This window comes from Panthera pardus, unplaced genomic scaffold (assembly GCF_024362965.1).
Source record: "Panthera pardus isolate Hobbes unplaced genomic scaffold, ASM2436296v1 HiC_scaffold_11, whole genome shotgun sequence".
NCBI lineage: Eukaryota > Metazoa > Chordata > Mammalia > Carnivora > Felidae > Panthera > Panthera pardus.
The window spans coordinates 54122789-54142780 of NW_026526666.1; the positions used below are offsets into that span (position 1 = coordinate 54122789).

The 19992-nt window shown below is 39.6% G+C and overlaps 1 protein-coding gene across 2 annotated transcripts in view; it reads right to left on the reverse strand.

Annotated features, from left to right (window-relative positions):
* Positions 1-19992, reverse strand: part of ROR1 (receptor tyrosine kinase like orphan receptor 1) — a 402963-nt gene that overhangs the window by 18800 nt on the left and 364171 nt on the right. For both annotated transcript variants that reach the window (XM_019449026.2, XM_053894422.1), the window contains exons 6-8: positions 17750-18067; positions 15703-15948; positions 978-1189 (exon numbers count right to left, since the gene is read on the reverse strand). In XM_019449026.2, the coding sequence (XP_019304571.2) occupies positions 978-1189; positions 15703-15948; positions 17750-18067 (776 nt within the window). The remainder of the gene's footprint in view (positions 1-977; positions 1190-15702; positions 15949-17749; positions 18068-19992) is intronic.

Below are 19992 nucleotides of genomic sequence, written 5' to 3' on the forward strand. Positions count from 1 at the left end.
TGAAAGCCAAATGAATAATATGGCCACTAACCCACAGAGAAGACAAATATTTGTAGAATGAGTGAATGAACGTCCTATGGAGTTGGGATAAGAAGAAAAGACGGGCTTTTTGGAAGTTTTCTAAGTTATTTAAATGAAATCTTTTTGGTGAGAGGGCTGGGATTGAGGTTCTGGCTTTGTGGAGAGAAAGCCTCTGTTGTGTTTCAGCTTTAAGATGTGGTGTGTGCGCTCCATTTAAGGTAAGGGCTGGTGACCCTGGCTTCCTTGCCAGGACCTAGAGCAGCCCACATGCTGAAAGATGAGGAGGAAAAACAAAGGAAGTGGATTGATTTATCACAGAGACGAGAAGGCTAAGGTAGGCTATCATAAAACAGTATTCAAAGATTATAGGAAGGACAACACTTCTCTTTAAATATACTTAAACCAAAGAGGAACAGATTTAGGTCAGGCATTTAACTGAACTTAACTCCTGGGTTAGGATTTAGGTTTTGTTGTTGTGGCAAAAGACACATCACATAAAACTTAACCGGTTTTAAGTGTATAGTCTACGTACACTACTGTGCAATAAAAAGATTTTTTGATAGTGAAGTTAGTAAACCATGTTTGTTTGGTTTTTTTTTTCTCTGTTCATCTCTTTCAGTTTCATTGGAAGAGTATGGTATTTCCTTCTTGGAAATTTTGAAAAATAGCTCACATTCTGAATCCTTAGGAGAGATGATGTCCTAAGGATTCTTTCTAGCCCAGACTTGATGGTAAGGCAGCCACATGGCTGGCCCAACACTGACGTGCACACACTGACCAAAGAACGCTCTGGCTGCCTTGGATACAGTTAGAGATAGATAGTTATGCTGAAAATGAACTCTATAGCTTGTCAACTCTGATCGTAGATCATTTGATTTCTAAGCTGGGGAGGGTGATAAGTTTTGCTTTAACCTGAAGCCTATAGAATATATGCAGCTCTGTACTGCTGATTTTACCTTGGGTTTATATGCGTTCAGCATTGACATCTCCACATTTTGACCTCTGACATGTTTCGGTTGCCTCTGGACTGGCGGTGACGATGACTTTTGGTTATTGCGGCAGACGCAGATAAAAAAGAAGAGAAAAGCAATGGCCAGAGGAATAGCAACACTTGGCACCAGTATGTACAAGATCTCCATTTTATTCTTCTCCTTGGAGCCCTTCGAATCTGGGTACAGAAATAGAAAAGAGCAAAAGTCATTCTGGTTCAAATAACATGTATAATATTACATTGCGTAGTTTAAAACGACCTCCTATTCTTCTATACACACAAATTCACTGGAGAAAAAAGGAACCATTGCTTATTACAATTTGTTTCTATCAAACCTTCAACATAATTTATTGAAGTTTAAAAGTTTAAAGTTCAAGTGTTTAAAAATTGCAGAGGGACATTATGAGGCCTTTGCATGTGTGTGGGTCTCCCTCTGATCTTGCCTCTCTTTAGCAGCAGACCTGCATTTCTCTAACACGTTAAAAGTTAAACGTCATGTGAAAGGACTGGATACACCTAAGGGCACTGATGTGGGTCACAGGGCTCTTCTACAATTGGCTGTTAGCCCAGAATCAACCACCACAATGTGATGTTCCAGAAATCTGCCCTTGTCCTGGCTGGTTTGGATTTACAGGGCCACTCCTGCACCTTCCAGAATCAACATCACTTAAGAATCCTGGTCCCAGTGTCCACAAAGCCACTGGCCTGAGAACATGGGAACCTGACTCAGTCTCTGATGAGCTGTGTGGCCTTGAGCAAATCATCGTCCTGTCTGGACCTCACTTCTCATCTGCAAAAGTGAAGTATCTATTTTGGAAAGTGTCTACAATTTCCTCAAGCACAGCATCACTGCATAACCTGATGCTTTTTTGAAATCCAAGAATTCCTCTTAAATGATTTCATATGAACGCAATAATTATGAGTACTAACACTGTGAAGTATATTTTTGAAATCTTATATATCTACTCTGCCATTGCTAGGAAAAGTATATAATATGTATAGAAAGACATGAAGCATACTTCTTAAAAATGGACTTGAGTCTGACCTTTAAATTCTTTGGGCATATGTTAATAAATTATTTGACTGACCAAACAAACACAAGAATTATGGGCAGTAATTAGAGGGGTTACATAATGTATGCCCTGATCACCAATAACCTCATTGGCTATCTTGCTTTAAGAAAAATTCAAGGTATGAAAATTCAGATTGACACAAAATTCAGAGATGATTATTTACTTAACATAGAATTAACCATGTATCCATTCACTCATCTTCCCACTTGTTCAGTAAGTCAATAAACAAAAGCTACTACTGCCAAGGACTATTCTAGGTACTGGGGATATAAAATTAAATACGATATGTCCTTTGCCTTTAAGGAGCTCATGGTTGGGTAAGGAAAACAGAGAAAAGGTAATTACAATATGTTGTTAGAAATGCTGCAAGGGAAGTATGACTAGAGTGGTCGAGAAACCCAGAAAGTCTCTTTAAACAGAGGGGCCTTCCCTAGTACATATAAAAGAGAATAGACTATACATCATTCTTGCTTGCATGCACCTGCCTTGGGAACCTATTATTCAGTGAGATATAGCAGTAACTAAATCACATTGCCTTCTCCCTACATAAACAGACTCAATACATGAAGTTAGGGAGGGGCACCAAAACCTGGGTGTTGGCACTGTGCTGTGGGTTAACCCTCAGAGGGATTTGGGGAGGAGTAAAATATGCTTATCAAGAATAATAAACATAACAGCTTTAATATTTACTGAGTGTCCTCTAGCACAAAATCATGTTAGCTATGGGCCAGGTACCGTTGTAAGTACTTTTCATTAACTCATTAATTTTATCCTCACAACCAATCCCATGAGGCAGATGCCATCCTTATGGCTATTTTTATAGGTGAGGAAGTGGAGGGACAGAGTGGTTAAGTGACTTGCCCCAGGACATGCGGCTAGTAACTCAAAAGCCAGGACTCCTCCCCTGTTGGTCTTGCTGTAATACCTCCTACTTTAGAAAGTCCACTACACTGCCAGTAATTTGACAATGGCTATTGTCTGGCATCCATTTTCTTATGGTAGGATTTCTCTTGTTTCACAGAGGTAGGAAGGAGGAGGGAGGTCTGAAAGGTGGGGAATGACACAGAAGCTTTGCTAGATGTGCTGCCTTTGCACTCCCCACTTTATATACGGTGGCAGGTAAACGTATAAGCCAGGCATCTCTGGAGACCATTGTAGTCATTCTTGTCTTTGGAACTCAGTCTCAGTCGCTTTCGTAACAATTGTGTCTGCATGTCTGCGAGTGGATGGACAGAGAGAAAGAAATCACATGGAGGGGCATCTGGGTGGATCAGTGGGTTGAGCATCTGACTTCTGCTCAGGTCATGATCTCACGGTTTGTGAATTCGAGCCCTGCTTTGGGCTCTCTGCTGTCGGTGCAGAGCCTGCTTCAGATCCTCTGCCGCCCTCTCTCTTCCCCTCCCCTGCTTGCTCTCTCTCTCTCTCTGTCTCTCTCTCAAAAATAAATAAACATAAAAAAAGAAATCACATGGAAAAGTGTTTACCACAGGGCATAGCAGATGGATCTTCTATAACAGGAATATAATAGATCTAGAATAGATTATCTAAGATCTGTCTATCTATAGACACTTTAGAGACAGTGTGGCAGAATAAATGAAGTGTATGTCTTAGATTCAGAAACCTCTGAAGACCGACTTTGTCGTCATCTATGTAACTTTCATTAGGCACTTAGCCTCTCTGCGTGAACTCATCTATAAAATGAGACCAGTAATACCTATTTCACAGAATTGTTGTGAACAGTAAATGAGGTAACACAGAAAGTATTACTCTAGTACCTGTTAAAACTAAATCACTCAATGTTTATCCCTTACCCTTAGAGTAGAAAAGGATTCAGAGATAAAAACTTTGGGCTGGAAATTCAAAATAACCTTAAGCAGGAAACAAACTTTCTGACCTTCACCTCCTCATTTATTCAAGGGGAATGATAATTTGCTCTACCAATCTTATTTGCTTCATGTGAGAGATGATGTTCATGACAAAACTGCAGAAAACTGAAAACTGCCACACAGTTGTTGGATGCTATGACTATTAACATTATAAAAACACTTTCAAATTTCTTAGTACCCCAGTGTGTGTGTGTGTGTGTGTGTGTGTGTGTGTGGAGGGGATCCCTCTTGTTATTCTTGGATTTTCAGTGAAATCATTATAAGGGTAATGATTACAAAAGGAATGAGGTTAATTTAGTAATGTTAGTCATTTTTCTGGCCCAGATTTTTAGCAACAAGAGAAAGTAGGGATCTCACCTGTCTAGCAAACAAAGGAGTTCTATTCTGTACTCACTCTGTATCAGATTATTCACAGAACGCCTTTGATTGTAAACGGGAGGTCTGGGACAAATCCCCCTGTGGGTCTGCAGGAGAACAAACTTCAAGAAGCCGGATCTTTAAACACAGTCAAACTTGGCTCCTTCTGATTACACTGAGGATATGCAAACGAGCCCACAGTGTCTTTTTGCCAAGTGAAACAATCAAGCAGAACAATATGTGGCCATGTTGGAAGTGACAGAAAACAAATTTAGACCTGTTGTAAACCTGTGATACAGCACACTCACTGTCCCACACACACCTCTCTCTGCATTAGGCCAGAAGGGAGTCAGTCTGGTTCCAAAAATTTTATATAAAAGCTTTCCACAGAACAACTAACCCTACTCATGGAAAATTAGAAAATGAACATTTGCTCACCTTCTTTGAACAGCCTATCATTTGTATTCATTACTTTAATCAGGTACTTGATGTTCTCGATTTTACATGTAGGTAAAAGAAGGCTAAGAAAGAACAAATAATGTGACAAAGCTAGAAAGTGGTAGGGTCTGGGTTGGAATGCAAGGCTGTCTCCCTTCGATGCTTTAATGCTTTCAAAATTCTATTACTAATAAAAATTAAAATACCATATGGAATTGTTTTTCATTATTCTCCTTAAGATTCCAAGGTTCCCTTTAATGAGGACTAATATCTGGTGGGGAATCACACTATTAAACAGATCACATTAGAACAATGGACACTATTCTTACTATTCACTTTACAGGGTAATGGACACCTTCAGTGCATTACAAAGGAAACTGGCTGAAAATTAGAACGGTGAAGATTTTTAATACTTTGAAATAACTGTTTAAAAGTTAAATGCACATATTAGTTACATCAAGTTAAATACTTGAGATTTTTGAAACCAACTATTTAGTCTGGATCACATGATTAATTTCCTTTTAAAAATCAACAATTTGGTATCAGAGTTCACATCTGACATTCCTATTTTTATTTTTACAAAGATATTCAATACTTTGGTTAGTAATTAAATATAATGGAGAAAATACTCCTTTCTTATCCTGAGGCTTAAAACAAGATAAACATGACTTCTTATTCAAGAGGTACTTTTATAAAGTGAAACATCACCTGGGATATTACTTTGAGTTAAAACAAAAAAATCTGTTAGATCTTAAATACGGCAAAGGTGGGAAGAAGTCTTACAGAACCTTAGGATTCCAAATAAAGTAAAATAAAATAAACAAGTTAAATTATAATCTTGTCTGAAAAGAAATAAAAATCATAGAAAAAAACAGGAATTGCTACCATTTATTAGTTGAAAACTACAAACTAAGTGGGTCTGTAGCAGATAGGAGCCCACACCAGTGATATTTAAGCACATGCCTGGAAGTCATAGGAGCAAAGGGGAAACTAGGCCCTTAGTTGGCAGGCTGGGTCCACCATTAGGTGGTCTCTTGATTTAATGATGAAAATACTAAGTAGATCACCTATTGTCTTATATATTTTCAAATTAATTCTTAAAAAGACTATGATTGGCCATATATAGTGGTTAACATTTTTTTTTTCTCTTCAGCAAATGTTTTAACCACAATAAGATAGGGACAGTAACTCATTGGTGAGCACTTGAGAAAAATCTTAGTAACTAGAATCCACATGAGTTCACCAGGAGTGTCTATAAATTCTTATGATCTCAGTTTTCTCCATAAAAGGAAAGAGTTGGGCTAATCTTTTCTCTTTAATTGAAAAAAGCTTAATTATGGCAAAAAATTAATAACATCTATCATCTTAATCATGTGTAAGTTCAGTAGTGCTAAGTGTATGCACATTGTTGTACAACAGATCTCCAAGACTTTTTCATCTTGCAAAACTGAAACTCTATACTCATTGAACAATAACTGCACTTATCCCTCCCTCTAGCCCCTGACAGCAACAAGTCTACTTTCTGTTTCTATGAATTTGATTATTTTAGATACCTCATATAAGTGGAATCATAAAGTGTTTGTCTTTTTATGACTGGCTTATTTCACTCAGTAAAATGTCCTCAAGGTTCATCCATGTTTTTACATGTGTCAAACTTCCTTCCTTTTTTAGGCTGAAAAATATTCCACTGTATTTAAATACCACATTTTCTTTATGGATTCATCCATCGATGGGCTTGCTTCCACCTCTTTTGTGGAAGCTATTGTGAATAATGCTGTGATGAACATGGGTGTACAAATATTTCTTTGAGATCCTATGTTCCGTTCCTTTGGATGTATATCCAGAAGTAGGATTGCTGGATCATATGGTAATTCTATTTTTAGTTTTTTGAGAAACATCCATACTGTTTTCTATAATGGCTGCGCCATTTTGCTTTCCCACCAATAGTGAACAATGGCTCTAATTTCTCCACATCTTTGCTAACATGTGCTATTTTCTTCTTCTCCTCCTCCTCTTCCTCTTCCTTTTCTTCTTCTTATAAAATAATGGGTCCTAATAATGGGTGTGAGGTGATGTCTCATTGTGGTTTTGATTTGCATTTCTTTAATGACACATGATACTGAGCATCTTCTCATATATTGTTGGCCATTTGTATATCTTCTTTGGAGAAATGTCTGTTTAAATCCTTTGCCCACTTTTTAATTGGGCTACTCTTTAAGTGCCAAAATTCAATCATTTTTATAAAATTAAATCTCTTTCATTTCTGAGAGGATTATTTTAGAGTGAGAGACCAAGCACCTTTAAACTTTAGCAAGTCATTTGATCAAGAGACCCAAGATATCCTTATGGACCTAAGATGGAGGGCTAGATTATAATGTCATCAGATAAATTTGAAATTTACCATGTGCCTGTACCCTATAAGGGTTAATCATTAAATCAACCTCAAATTGTAGAGAGCTAAGCTTGTGCCAACCTGCCTGTTTGACATTATCATTAACTGCTTGATGATGATACATTTATGAAACTTGAAAATGACCAAAATCTAGGAAAGATACCTGATTATAGAAATAAGATGTATAGAAATAAAATGTACAGGCTAAAATAATGACCCAAAAACAATTGAAATTTTACAAATAAATATTATAGCTTGCAGTTACGTTAGAGTTCTTGCTTAAAGAATCCCATGATTAAGCAAATCTACTAAATAATTTTTTATGTAACAAAACCAAAAAAAAAAAAAAGAAAAGAAAAGTGGAAAAAGGAAGACTAATAAATTTTAATGAAGACTTGAAGTCTCAGTTGGACCCAGTAATAGCACAATGAAATTGCTCCAAAAATTTTTATATATGGCACTTTTAGCAAAAAAACAAAAACAAAAACAAAAACCAAACCAAACAAACAAACAAAAAAACATTCATTGGCAATACTGAGTAATGATAAAAAATATCATGGTCCTTTTCTACCTTCACTGATTTAAAAATACCAAAAAGGTCTATTCTAAGAGCCATGTTTTTAAGAAGGGCTTTAAAAAAGCAAGAAACATTCAGAGGAAGAGGAAGATGGGTAAGGAAAGGTTGGAAGAGCTACATGCTCTTTAGACCAAATTAAAAATTAAATGAAGGATGTAATAGGTACTTTGGAATTTGGATGATAAATGACACCAGAGGTTACAAACTGGATCTAGTACATAGATTTGTTCCTTATTAGTTTTGTTTTTGTTTTTTCTAATTTGAGTTAGTGGTCAACAGTTTTTAAAAATGAGGGGATTTCACATAGAAGTTTTGATTTCAGACTTACAAACGCAGACTTTGAGCAGTGGGAGCCATCCCACAACCTCTTTGGGGTGGTGAGATGTCCCTGTCTCTGAAGGTCTCTGGCAATGGTCAAATAGAGCCTGGATAGTTTCTATGGTTCCTCCCAAAGCTCTCTGATTTTATAATCTGATTTGACATACCTTATTTAGACCCCTACTGTACTTTTGGCTTTCTTGCGAAGTAACTGATTTAAAGTTAGTGATGAATATTTTTCCCTGAGTGTCCTCAGATCCAGTATTGGTCTTTTCTCCTCAGCTCTATGCTGAGGCTGACTTCTATGGACAATATCCGTGGGCACCCTTGTCCTCTGGCTTCCAGTCAGGTTCAGCCAATGGGAGACATTGGCAGGACAAGAAGAACTGCCCAGGGCAAGAAGAGTATGGTTCACATGTTTGTTCCCAGGCTTTCCCCTCGCTGAGTTGCAGAGGATTGACTGCCTCCCTCTATTAAAGGCCAGAGCCTTTGAACAGCCCTCTCTCCAGCCTCAGCTGTGTTCCACAAGGTAAGGTAACCAATCATTCGTTTGACTCCTCAAGCCTTGGATAATGCCTCCCACTTCTGCTAGCCATGGGTCCTTCACCTTATTGATTTCTCCTAATTCTGCCAACACCTTCATAAACAGTCTCTTTATGAATTTCTCCATAGTGTGTCTGCTTGTCCCTTTTGCTTTCTGCCAGAATCTTGGCTGATACAAAGCCAATAGCAGAGATCACTGTGGTGTTGTATCAGAATTCTGTCACCAAAGGGTTAAAGTGACCAGGAGCCCTTCCCATTGGCATGGTGGTGGGCCAAAAGAGTTAAAAGCTTCCCAGAGCTTATTGCTGGAGCAGCTGACACACTGGGTACATGACTCAATATATTTTGAGAACAATAAAAATACCTTTGAGAAAAATTAATTTATGGTTAAAAATGTTTATGGAACATGACTTAGATATAAGTTTTGGGTAACTATTGTTCTTTACTTTGTCGAAAATGTATAGAGACTGGAGAATAAAGTACATCTTGAAAATCTCTGTAGCATAAAAATAACTCTTCCGGAAAACTTCAAACCATACAAAGCAGTGCTCTATTCCTCTCTCCGTTCCCCCTCCCCACCATCCAATTCACTGTAATGTTCAATTTTGGTTTGAAGAAATGGCTGAAAGACAAATTGCCTTACAACAGGTCTTCTATGAAATATGGGAGAAGGCTGCTGACAGAGTGAGTTAAAAACTGCAGTGTTCGCAATCTGGAAAACATCTGCCTTGCCCCGAACTGTAAACCACCACATTGTAGAAAATGGTTTGTGACAAAGCAGAACCCAGGGCGGGTGTTTGTAAGGTTATGGGACAAGTCAGGGCTATTCAGGCACAGAACTGGGCAATGTGCCCTTTGGCAAACTGTTGCAAGCCAAGGACTTAAAAGGAAATACAAAAGTAATAGGCCAGGTATGAAAACTGCAAGTGGAGCCAAATGGCTCACTAATTTTTTTTTTTTATCATTGGGCACTCTATGGTAAAACTGGTTGAGGACTAAAACAATACCGCTGCTTGGAAGTTCTAGTTGTTTGGTAGAGGTCTCTCAGACGTGCTAGCCTGGCTGGCGGAAGAAATGTGGCCTCTAGACTTAATCTACAGTAGAATAAAGGACTGAGGTTTGAAGAGGAAAACACCACTACAATCAAGATTCAGCTTCGCCATACAATTTGAGAGAGGAACCAACAGAAGATCTCAGTTAGCTGGGGGAGAGAGAAAGAACGTTAAGTCTTGTGGTAGAATACAGCCAAAGTCAAATGGTCAGATCATGCAAAAGCTGCTCCCAGAGAAACAGGCCTTTTCCATGGATCTGCCCCCAGGGCTGCATAGAAAAGCAATGATAAGGGCTACAGTGAAACTGTGAACCTGGGAGGTGTGCCTAGGTGCCAGTTGGAAAGAACATAGGCAAATGTTTCTTTTTCGACGTAGTTTCCACCCAACCCACAGTATTTGGCTTGGAAGGTGGCCACAGTGACTAGAGGTAAAGGCGTAGTGAATGAAGGTTTGCAGGCAGGATCTCAGGGAAAATGGCCAACTCTGAGGACTGGGGACGTGGGGCTGCCGGGAAGGGAGGAGAGGTGGATTTAACGGGAAATGGGCAAACATTGCGAGCCCTGCGTGGAGCTGCTGGGGGAGCTAGTCCTCATCAGGGCTGAGGCTGAGTGGAGCACCTAGGGTCTCTCAGAGTAGATGACTTCCTGGCTGGGGCCCTACTCCTGCATGTGTGGAGCTGCAAATAAGAAAATCAATGGACAGCAACCCAAAGACCTAGATAGTTCATAGTGATCAAAATGAGGAAAATGATAAAGCATCGTTTATTCCTCTGAATAACCTAGAATTTGTACTTTAAGGTAACTGTGCCATGGTGAACAGAAGACTGGACCTAGAATCCTGTGGACCTGGTTTGAATCTTGGCTGTAGTAAAAACAACATTGCCTCAGCTTCTCCATCAGTAAAACGGAGAGGATACCTTTATCCTGTGGTTATTATGAGGATTCATTAATTCAACACATTTTATTAAACATCAGCTAAGTCCCAGGCCAGATGCTGGTGTTAAGGAACCTGGCACAGTGTTCAACAGACCACAGTCATAACTAAAATGCCAAGCATGTAACGGCGTACATAAATTGTCAGAGCTATAAGACAGTGTTTAACGTGATTCATACTTTTTCCATCAGATTCTTTCACTAGATTGTAGGCTACATGAGGGCATGCTTTGATCTACCCTGTTCACAAAGTCTGAAGCATAGTAGAAGCCCAACACAAACTGGTTTCAGTGAGTGACTAAATAAATAATTAACTGTTCGAGTTGTTGTTAGATGCCTGGGATAGGGAGGAAAAGACAGGGAGGATGGGAGGTCAGGTCTCGCCCAAACTATCTTTTGTCCTGTCACTTCCTCCAAGCACTGGCTTGGGCACATGCACAGAGTCCTAGCCAATTCCCAGAATTCACAGCAAACATATTTGGTTGTGTTTAATTTTATGTTCTGTCTTAAAGCGAAAGTTTGCAGATAAAACGGTCTGTGGCAGACCGTTCTCAAATGCCTTTATTCTAGAAAGTACAACAAATGCTCACATTCTGCATTTAATTAGGCCTCAACTCCTTTTAGCCTTACTTGGTTGAAACGAAAACAAAAGTTATCAGTAGGAAAATGAGAAACCACATGGAGATTTTGAAATCTCCTCAACTTTTACTTAACTAAAGAATGCAGGAACGTTCCCATGCGATTCCATCCCATTTTCAGAGGGAGAAGGGAAAGGACTCATTTCAAATCTGCCCCACACGATTTCAACTCATTGTAAGATGAAAAGTTATCCTCAGTCTCTCTCTCTCTCTCTCTCTCTCTGTATATACAGATACACCCATACATAAATCATAGAGTACACAAGACCAGCTATAGGTTTGAGTCCTGAGTTCATTTCTTATTAACCATGTGGCCTCGGAAGTTATTTCACCTCTCTATGTCTCTGTTTTCTCTTCTAGAGTAGAATAAAATGCAACTCACTGGATTACAGAACTATGATACATGAGATAATGCATTAAAAAACTCTTAGCACGGTCTTTGGCTCATTATAAACACTCAATAAATGGCAACTGCTGTTTAATGTTATTGTTTTTTTTAAGTTTATTTATTTATTTTGAGAGAGAATACTAGCAGGGAAGTGTCAGAGAGAGAGGGGACAGAGGATCTGAAGAGGGATCTGTGCTGAAAGCAGTGAGTTTGATGTGGGGCTTGAACTCACGAACCGTGAGATCATGACCTGAGATGAAGTCGGACTCGTAACCAACTGAGCCACCCAGGCACTCCTGTTTAATGTTATTATTATTATTTTCTTAATGTTTTTTTAAATTTATTTTTGAAACAGAGAGAGACAGACCATGAGCAGGGGAGAGGCAGAGAGAGAGAGTGAGACACAGAATCTGAAGCAGGCTCCAGGCTCTGAGCTGTCAGCACAGAGCCCGATGTGGGGCTTGAACTCACGGACTGTGAGATCATGACCTGAGCTGAAGTCGGATGCTTAACCAACTGAGCCACCCAGGCGCCCCTAATGTTATTATTATTTTATAGTTTAAATTGCATAATTTTTTAATAATATATACAATATACTATATTATATAGTCTAAATTGTATAATTCCTATCCAGTCTCAGGGTTCCTCAATCCTGGCACTGTTGACATTTTGGGTTGGATAATTCTTTGTGTGGGTCATTCTGTGCATTGAAGGGTGTTTAGCAGCCTCTCTGGCCTCCACCCAGTAGAAACCAGTAGCATCTCACAACCCCACCCAGGAGTGATGACCAAAATATCTTGAGACATTGCCAAATGTTCCCCAGAAGGCTAAACTTCTGCCGATTGGGAAGCAGTGGTATAGAACAAAGAGCAGTAAGTGTCCTAGACATAGCAGACCTAGTTTCTATTAGTTGATTTGTGGTCTTGGGTAAGTCTTACCACTTCCCTGGGCCTTGATTTACTCATATGGTGAAAGAGGGCAGGAAATTCCTACTTTATCTTTCATAATTGTGTAAGAATGAAAAGAGAAAAAAAAATCAACTGCCCTAAACAAGTGTTATCAAAGTGGGATGCTATTATGATTAGGTTGCTAGAGGTGGTCTATCCAGGGGCAATTCTGAGAAGCCTTGCCTGGGCACAACAGCTGATGCCAGCCTGTTTTCTTTTTTAATTCCCACACGGGGGAGCCACTGGCCTCTCAGCAGCTGCTTCCAGATCACATGTCAAGTGTTCCCAGTGTCTTTAATGGATGTCTTTGTGGCTTGGCTTGAAGAATTCAAAAGGAACTGTTTTCTTTCAAAATGAAATGAAAACGTTCTTTTTAATAAAAAATATTATTGTAAGTGGTGAAAACTGCCTCGTCTTCTCTAGGCTTAACATTCTAAATCTATCTCACATGACTAGACCTAACCAGTCATCAGAATGTTAACTGTGTCCTCTGCTGATTGATATTCAGAGAGAAATACCCTGAGTGTTTCTAACATCACTGTACTGATTAATACTGTAATAATACAGAGTAATACCATGATGGATTTCCTTATTGGCAAGGGAACACTTTTCGATGTCCTATCATATTATGAAAATCTACATACTGGAATTCAGAGGTGAGGCCTATTGTTATTCTTTTATTTATTTCTGAAAAATCTTTAAATGGGAGATAGCAGAGTGTTTGGGAAAAGAGCATGAGCTTTGAGTTTGGTCAGAGCTATACGTAGATAGATGAGAGTCCAAGGTCTAATCTCACCATTTGTGTGATTTAGACAAGTCCTTTAGTCCTTCTGAACCTCAGTGGACTACATTAATAATACCTACCCCACAGGGTGGTTATGAGTTTTAAATGCATACAAATATGTAAAGCATGGGGCACTGTGCAGGCACCTGGTAAGTGTTCTGTAGATGTAGGTGATCTTTCTCTCTCTGTCCAGTCTGAAAGACTGTTCAAGGATTTCTTTTATCCCTCAGAGTGTGTATTTGGTCTGATTGCTTCAGGAAGGTCATTGACATGAAAACAGTACTTTTTAGATAGAACTTAGAGTCTTGACTATACTAAATTAATTGTAATAGAGCTCCAATCAGCTAATCAACAAATTTTCCAGTTTATGAACAAATTATCTCCCTTCTTCTGTGGGGCGTTTGTTGGAAATCAAGGGTCAGAAGTCATCTAAAGGACAAGAGCATTTACCCAGAGTGGAGTGAACAATGTGTTTCTTCCTTAAAACAATTCATTTGGTTTCCCTGAGGACACATATCAGTATTCTGAATTATCATGGTAGAGTAGCAAGAAGGTGAGCTTAGAGTCAGACAGACCTGCCATTTACCAGCAACATAGGGTTAATAAAATACCTGTCACAGGGATGTCTGGGTGGCTCAGTTAAGCGACTGACTCTTGGTTTCAACTCAGGTCATGATCTCATGGTTTGTGAGTTTTAGCTCTGTGTCGGGCTCTGCAGTTGGCAGCACAGAGCCTGCCAAGATTTTCTCTCTCTCCCTCTCTCTCTGCCCCTCCCCTGCTTGCACTGTCTCTCTCAAAATAAATAGATAAACTTTAAAAAAAAAATACTTGTCACAGTGTAAGGGTGAGTATAAATAAAGCCCATGACAACCCCAAGTACCATGCCTGGCACATGGAAGGTGCTCAGTGAGTGTTGCTTTTATCCTTGACTCTCTTACAGATCTTTGTACCTTAACTAGTTTAAGAGAAGAGGTGGAAACTAAGTAAATGATTATAAATCTACATTTTATTTTTATTCCTCTCCTATTAATGTTGAATATAGCATGTGGGAAAAGTCATGAGTTACTAAGGGCAAACCATTTAAAAAATACAGGATAATTTGCTTTGAAGTTTCCAATGGTGGCTCTGGAAGAGTTTTACATCATAATTTGTTCTTTATGCTGCATATGAAGGCATTTTAAAGTCCAGACCACAAAAGGGGTCTGGTCACCTCCTTCTCAAACTTGGCATGTTTAAGCACCCATAAAACCATTTTGCAAGAGAAGACACTATGGTAACAGGTAATACATAAGAATGAAATTATAAAATAAGTTTCCCAAATTTTCATCACTAAGGTTTCTTTTTAACATTTTTATTACTTCTTCCTATGGACCTCTTTAGTATGTTTTAGCTTCCTCTTCTTTGTTCCATAACATTTGTGCTAACTTCTATTGTATCATACACACTGCATTGTGATTGTAATGTGAATCACATTTTATTTCTCTTTCAAACCCCCTACTCCACAGTGGGCTCTCAAATAATATTTGCTAAACTCAGAGCAAACATTCCTTATGTAGACTGCATACTAATTAGAGTAGATTCCTCTTTATATACTGCCCAGACAATAATTATAATAGATAATATTCATTAAGCATTTACTATCTTCCCGATTTCCTAGAATTTTTCAGTTAACAACTCATTCATCCTCCCAGGTGGATATCATTATTAGGTCCCTGTTATTGTTATGGCTTTTCCTGCAGTTTCATCGTACTCTCCCTCTATGCTGGGGAAACCCAGTTGACATCATCTATGAGAAGAAGGACCAGGAAGATGAGTCAGTTCCAAAACAGTCCCAAACTCCAGGTTTCACCCTTGCTTTCATGGTCTGTCTCCTACCCTCCAAACATTTTTTCTAGACAAAAACAAAACAAAACAAAACAACTCCAAAAAACAGAAAACAAAAAACTGATTCAGGTATTTCATTTTCTTTCCACACTTCTGCAGCATAAAAGGATGACACAGAAGACACAGTTTATCTACACTCTGCCCTGGATGACTGAGTAATGGGTGCACTTGGACATGGACCATTGCAGGTAATATCTTTTACTACATAAATGACTGTGACAAGTGGTTTCACGCCTGCACCATTTTCCCCACGAACCACAATGGTTGCAGGAATAAGGCAGTTTCCTCCCCGAGAGTGTGCATTGGTACCCTAAAAGGTGTTTTATGCAGAAACAGCAAGGTTTACCTGTCTTAGAAACCCAGTTTGAGACCAAAAAAACACTATCCATCTCCTTTGCCCCTCATAGACTCTCCTAAGGGCGGGGGGTGGGGGATGGAGAGGGGATTTTTAAAGGTGACTGAATACATTAAAGGCATTTACCACATGCTGGGATGTCACACAGGTCAGACTTAAAGTTTTCATCCAAGGTGAAGCACCAGGGGGCCTCCTTCTGATTCCCCGGATTGCGGCAGTAGGAATGGCCTCCGTTCAGTTCTGGGAAACGGAGAGCGGTGAAGGTGTGCGTGTGGGGGTACTGAGAATTCCACGGCTGGCACTGGCGCCCTGATTTGGTCACGCTGACAGTCCCCCGGTAATCCACACCTGTGCTGTTATAGCACTTGTGGTCTGAAAAACAGAAGAGAAAGGCCCAAACTGAGAGCAAGAAACAGGAGATGCTGGAACTTCCAGCCAGCAGTTTCTGGAGGGAAGACGTGCAATTAAGCTCATGGCTAAGGCTTCCCTGCTGGTCAGGGGCCATGTGGGCAGTCTCCCTGCTTGCTGGGCTGGGACATAGGTCCTGCCTCACAGTTACATTCCTGGGAGGATTTAAAGCTTATGCTTCAGGAATAAAACCAGTCCTCCACATGCATTTTTAATACTGAACACAGAAAAAAAAAAAAAATCAGAACTGGGGGCACAGGAGTAATTTCCTAGTGAATGGCTCAGGAAAGGTTCAAGCTGAACTGCTCTTTCCATTTCTGCTTGATGTCTTTAGACATGAATCGTGTGATAAAGAACCTAGTTCCCAGCAAATGTTCATTAGGAGCAGTGAATTATGAGTTTCTCACAGGAGTTGGGGGCACTGTGTGCTGATGCACTGGATATTCGTGAAAAGCAAATCCTCTCCCCAGGTGACCACCATGGCACTTACTTGAAAGCACTGTAAAAATCCATTAAGTTGAAATTAAAATATGGAGGGGTAATGATAAAATAATAGTAATAATAATAGTAATGAAGATATCACTATTATTATGTGCTAAGCCTAGTTCTAAGCATTTTAGATGCATTAACTCATTTAACTAATAGAATAATATTAAATCCCAAAAGGAAACTAAAAAATTACCAGCAAAACTTAACTCTAGGTAAATGGAAAATTACCTAGGAACAGAGGTGAGAAGACAGTGGAGAGAGGCAAGCCCCATGTATATATTTTTAAAATTGTGGTACAGTACACATATCGTGAAATTTATCGTTAGTGTCTTTAGAAGATTCAAAACATTGTGCAACCTTCACCACTATCTCATTCCAGAACACTTGTATATCATCTCAAAGGAAACCCTATACTCATTTAGCAGTCACTCCCCACACCCCCTTCCCCTGGTCCCTGGCAACCACTAATCTGCTTTCTATCTCTATGGATTTGTCTTTCCTGGATATTTCATATAAAAGGAATCACACAATGGCGTCTGGCCTTTTTCACTTACGTAATACTTTTCTTAAGTTTCAGCCATGCTGTAGCATGTAACAGGATTTTATTCCTCTTTATGGATGAATAATATTTCATTCTATAGATACACCACAATTTGTTTAGCCACCCATCCACTGCTGGACATTTGGGTTGTTTCTACCTTTTAGCCATTGTGTATAGAGCCGCTATGAACACTTAACACACAAGTTTTTGTTTGAACACCTATTTGAAATTCTCTGAGTGTCTACCCACGAGTGGCATTGCGGGGTCATACGGTAATTCTATTTAAGTCATTGAGGAACCAACAACTATATTTAAACATTTATTATCGGGGTGCCTGGGTGGCTCAGTGGGTTGAGTTTCTGACTTTGGCTCAGGTTGTGATCTCCTGGTTCGTGAGTTCGACCCCCACATGGGACTCGCTGCTGTCAGCACAGAACCTGCCTCAGATCTCCTGTCTGTCTCTCTCTGTTCCGCCCCTGCTTGCATGCTCTCTCTCTCTCTCTCAAAAATAAATATTAAAAAATAAAAATAAAAATGCATTCTCTTCATGAAGCTTCTTAAAGATAGTTACTGCATGTAATCTATCACTGAATGCTCAGCCCCCACACAGTATTTAGCCCATCGGAAGGTAATCTGACTACCAATACGAATCATTACTACAGATCAAGGTCCAGTTTTCACTGTGCCATCGGGTTGCTGGCCCCCAGGCAGCACAGAAGGTCAAGAGTCACCTACTTTTATTTATGGGATCCGCCATGGGAATTCCAATCCGGATGCAGTTTGCGGCTTCGGGGCTCTCCGGCTGGGGGAGATCTTCACAGTTTGGTAGTTTCAGCCTCATCAGGATCATGGGATTTGATCTTGCAAAAATGTACTCTGTTTGACACAGGACGTTCTCCAGGATTTCACATTCATCGCGACACAAGTCCCGGGGCTTAGGGATGGATGAGGTTTCGTCGCAGTACGGGAAGGCATAGTGGCACAGGGAAGGAATGGCAAACTGAGAGCACTTATCAGATAAGTGGCTGGAGGTGCCAATCATGGTGAAGGCAGCTGGAAAACAAACACAGTTATTAACTCCCAGGGGCCAGGGTTTATCTCCTTCGGTTATCTAGTCAACAGATATCAGATATAAACACACACTGGAAGGAATCCGCTGTGCTCAAATAGACAAGGCCAAGAAGAGATTCAGTTCAGATGTCCAGGCAGCTTACTTTCACTGGCTTGAAAAAAAATCATTTTGACTACAAAGTTAAAAAAACAGGATTAAGTTACATATGTACCATTTCCTAATAAAAAGAATTAATTAGGTTAAAGCACAATATATTTTTCATTTTTACTACAAAGCAAAGAACTTTGTGTTTCATCCGGTACGTTTTATTAGTTTTGTGCAGCTTCTAAAACATTTGACAGCTGCAGGGCAGAACTTGCTTTATGCGGCGGCTGAGGCTGATCACAGGATTTAGATCTGTGTCTTGCCTCTGAATTGGATGACTTTGGGGAACTTGTCTAATTTCTTGTGGCTTGAATACTTTCTATTCCATCTTCTGAAAATGAGGCATTTCTCTTGGAGGTTCTCAAAAAAGCACAACTCAGTGGTTGCAGTGTGTGTATTAGTGGTCACTTAGCCTAACCTCTTATCCAGTTTGGCATCCATGTATAAAAAGAGTATAAAAAGAGTCCCTTTGCAAACCTCCATTGACAAGAGCTTCTACCTCATTATAGATGGGTGATGAAACATTTACGTTGGAACTCCCATTTATTTTTGTGAATACTTAGTGAAGAGTATGTCAAAATGTTCTTATGTTAAGTTAAAATGTGCCTTCAACAGCCCCTCCCATCAGTCCTGCTTCTGCTTTCTGGAATTTCACAGAGTCCTTCCTCCTGAGAGCCTGAGGTCTTTAGCAAGGCAACTACAGCTTTCTATGGTTGCTTCTCCTGGTTGAATAGCTCCCCTGGGCCCCTCTTAGTGCCTTCAAATTCCTCATAGGACATAGTTTCTAGACTTTTTGCTGTTCTGTGTGCCTGCCTCAGGTTTGTTCTTGCCTCATAAATCCTAAGGTTGCCAGATAAATAAACTACAAGGCACTTAGTTACATTTCAATTTCAGATAAATATTTGGAACACACGCATACTAAAAAATTATCCATTGTTTATCTGAAATTAAAATATAACTGGGTGTTCTGTATTTTTATTTGCTAACACTGACAGCTTATCAGATTCTCATAAGGGCAATTTTAATGGCTTGAAAGGGTACATGGCATTGAGGCATCACTACACTAATGCAGTAGTTCAAGGCCACTATAACCACCAGAACCAGGGGTGCAAAATTGTACAAGGTGGCCTATATTACTTCACTCCTGCATTCTAGGAAGTGCTTCACTATTAGATTCAAAATATACTTTCAATTCAGAAAAATGAGGGGTAAAATATAGAAGGCTAGAGCAGGAAGAGACATATGATCATCTTGTCTTATCACTCACTTCACAGATGAAGAGACTTTCATGGAGAATACGAGATTTCCCCACAGTCACAGTAATGGCATCCAGAATTCTGGACTCTAAATTGTCTTAGCACTTACGGGACTTTTAGTCTACACAATGTGGTTTCCAAATAGTAAGCTCTTTGAGGGCAGAGATGTAACCTGGCTTATTCACCACACTATCGTGTCCCCAGCGCCCAGCCCAGTACCTGATATACCAGAAACACTAATAATATTTATGGAGTGTCTGAATAAATGAAAGACTTTTCAGAGCATCTTTTCCCTTGAAGAGCAATAACCTTCAATAAAGTATTGTAATGCACATTCCAGAGCACAGAGATCGTATCTCAGGCTTCTTTGTGGTCCTGCTCCTAACGCCTGTGCTTCTAACCTCCAACCCCTAACCCTTTATCTTTTGTTAAAAGAAGAGCTCAAGAAAACTTGCAGTGAGAAAAAGAGTTACACAAGGTATCAATACAATGTCATTGGCGTTACT